Source organism: Vombatus ursinus, unplaced genomic scaffold, assembly GCF_900497805.2.
Source record: "Vombatus ursinus unplaced genomic scaffold, bare-nosed wombat genome assembly UNPS02001287.1, whole genome shotgun sequence".
Taxonomy (NCBI): domain Eukaryota; kingdom Metazoa; phylum Chordata; class Mammalia; order Diprotodontia; family Vombatidae; genus Vombatus; species Vombatus ursinus.
The window spans coordinates 18,173,940-18,175,985 of record NW_020941065.1 but is presented as its reverse complement, the minus strand read 5'-3'; the positions used below and the strand labels follow the sequence as shown (position 1 = coordinate 18,175,985).

Here is a 2,046-nt window from a genome sequence, read left to right as displayed (position 1 = left end):
AAAATTTTACACCAACCTCACTGCTTGCTTTTAACTCCATTATGATTCTTCCCCACTTGATTTTGGTTCCTGAGGGCAGGGACCATCTTTCTTTTCCTTGTTTGTATCCCCGGTTTGGGCTGGAAGGTGGCACAGGGGATAGAGCCCCTGGACTGGAGTCAGAAAGACTCATCTTCCTGAATTCAAATTCAGCCTTAGCCACTTACTGACTGTGTGACCCTGGGCAAGTCACTTCACCCTGTTTGCCCCAGTTTCCTCATCGGTAAAATGAACTGGAGAAGGAAATAGTAAACCATTCTGGTATCTTTGCCAAGAAAACCCCAAAAGGGTCACAAAGAGTCAGACACAACTGAACAACAACAAATCCCCAGGTTAGCAGTGCCCGGCACACAGTAGACATTTAATAAATGCTTATTGTATTGTAAAGGCTTCCAGGAGAAGGGTGGATCACTTACAGGGGGGGACAGCAATTTAGAGAAGCCTAAAGCAGAGGGAAGGGCTCGTTATCAGGCAGGGGGATTAAAGACTCTCAGAGGAATGCACTTTGGGGTTGGGCAGACTGGGGCAACCACCTCCATTAGAGGGGCATTGGGAGATGAGGCTGGAAAGCTAGGGAGGGCCTGAAGCACCAAGGGATGGGGTCTACATTATCCTGCTGGAAACAAGGAGCCAGAATAGAGCTAGCTTTCAAATCTGAGGTGAGTCGTTACTCTAAACTAAACCATATCTTCATCGTCCATCTTGGACAAATACCTTGCTGGCCTTGCAGGTTTCAAAGGAGAAAGAGAGCTGAGCAGTGGCCATGATGTCTCGTTGATGATGTGCTGCGTTCTTCTTTTAATTCTGTCCTGTAAAAACAAAGAAGCCTTAACTGAAGACAGGACTTGACAAACAGAGTTCAGAGTAGTTTCCATCTCACTCTGGACTTAAAAAAGAAAATCAATGAGCCTTGCGATGGTGTCAAGGCCTTTGGCTCTTGAAGGCAAATTGGCTCTGGTTCCATCCCGAGTTCCCCGAGATGCTGTGAACCACTAAAAAACACAGCCACTCACGGAAGAGCTTCAAACCCCCCCCCCCCCCCATAGTCTGTGCCGGGTCCTGACTCACTTCGCACATCAAACACCACAGAGTCAGAGTTCACATAGGAGGCGGTAACTAACCACACAAGGTGGTGTTAGCAGTTAAAGGTGGGCAGCCTCTAATTTTTCTCAAGTTGTAGTAAACTCACACTTTCTTGTGCGGCTAGGGGGCACTCTCCTACCGTGTTTGCACACCACTGTGAAAACTGACTGTATTATCTCTTTGGCCTTTGCCCAACCCAGGCTAGGCTTTGTTGAATCCTGGGTATGGCCTTGTACTCTAACTAAATGTATCACCTCCCAAACTTTGACACCTCTAGGAAACAAAACTAGTCCACCAAGGAGTCAGGATAATGTTAAGAACATCTGAGGATTTTGTAGGAATTAGAAACAATTTGTTAAAAGTTCATACCCCAGGCCGAGTTCATTAGTCCTTATAAAATACCCCCTACTGGGGTAGTTATTAGTCTTAGAAGATAAATAAGAGGAATATTGATTTTTAAATAGCTTTCTATATTAGAATTTTCTTCATTTATTTGTGACTATAAGACATGATGAGAGCATTTCTAGAGAATTTAGGCCTGATGATGACATTAACCAATTAAAACACAATGAATTATGTCTACAGTCTTTGAAACATACTCTATACTAAACTTGCTTTATCTGGAAAACCAACAGGACATTCACTAATTAGTGACCCTTAGGAAAGCTAATCACTCATTCTTGGGACTTATTCACTTAATGTTTATTGAGTTTCTAGAATCTGAACTTTCTATATCACAAGTTTGTTTGTTTTTTTAATTAGTAAAAACTGACATTCTAAAACGGACAAAGACCTAAGATAGGAAAAGCAACCTGGTATAGTGGATAGGGAGCCAGCCTTGGAGTTAGAAACTCCCCAATTCAATCTTGCGTTTCATACACACACACACACACACACACACACACACACACACACACACACACA

General features: G+C 43.3%; 1 protein-coding gene across 1 annotated transcript in view; it reads right to left on the bottom strand.

Moving 5' to 3' along the window:
* Nucleotides 1-2,046, bottom strand: part of HORMAD2 (HORMA domain containing 2) — a 74,086-nt gene that overhangs the window by 68,553 nt on the left and 3,487 nt on the right. Inside the window, exon 2 of the mRNA XM_027865288.1 lies at nt 754-848. Within this exon, the coding sequence (XP_027721089.1) occupies nt 754-804 (51 nt within the window). The 5' untranslated portion in view covers nt 805-848. The remainder of the gene's footprint in view (nt 1-753; nt 849-2,046) is intronic.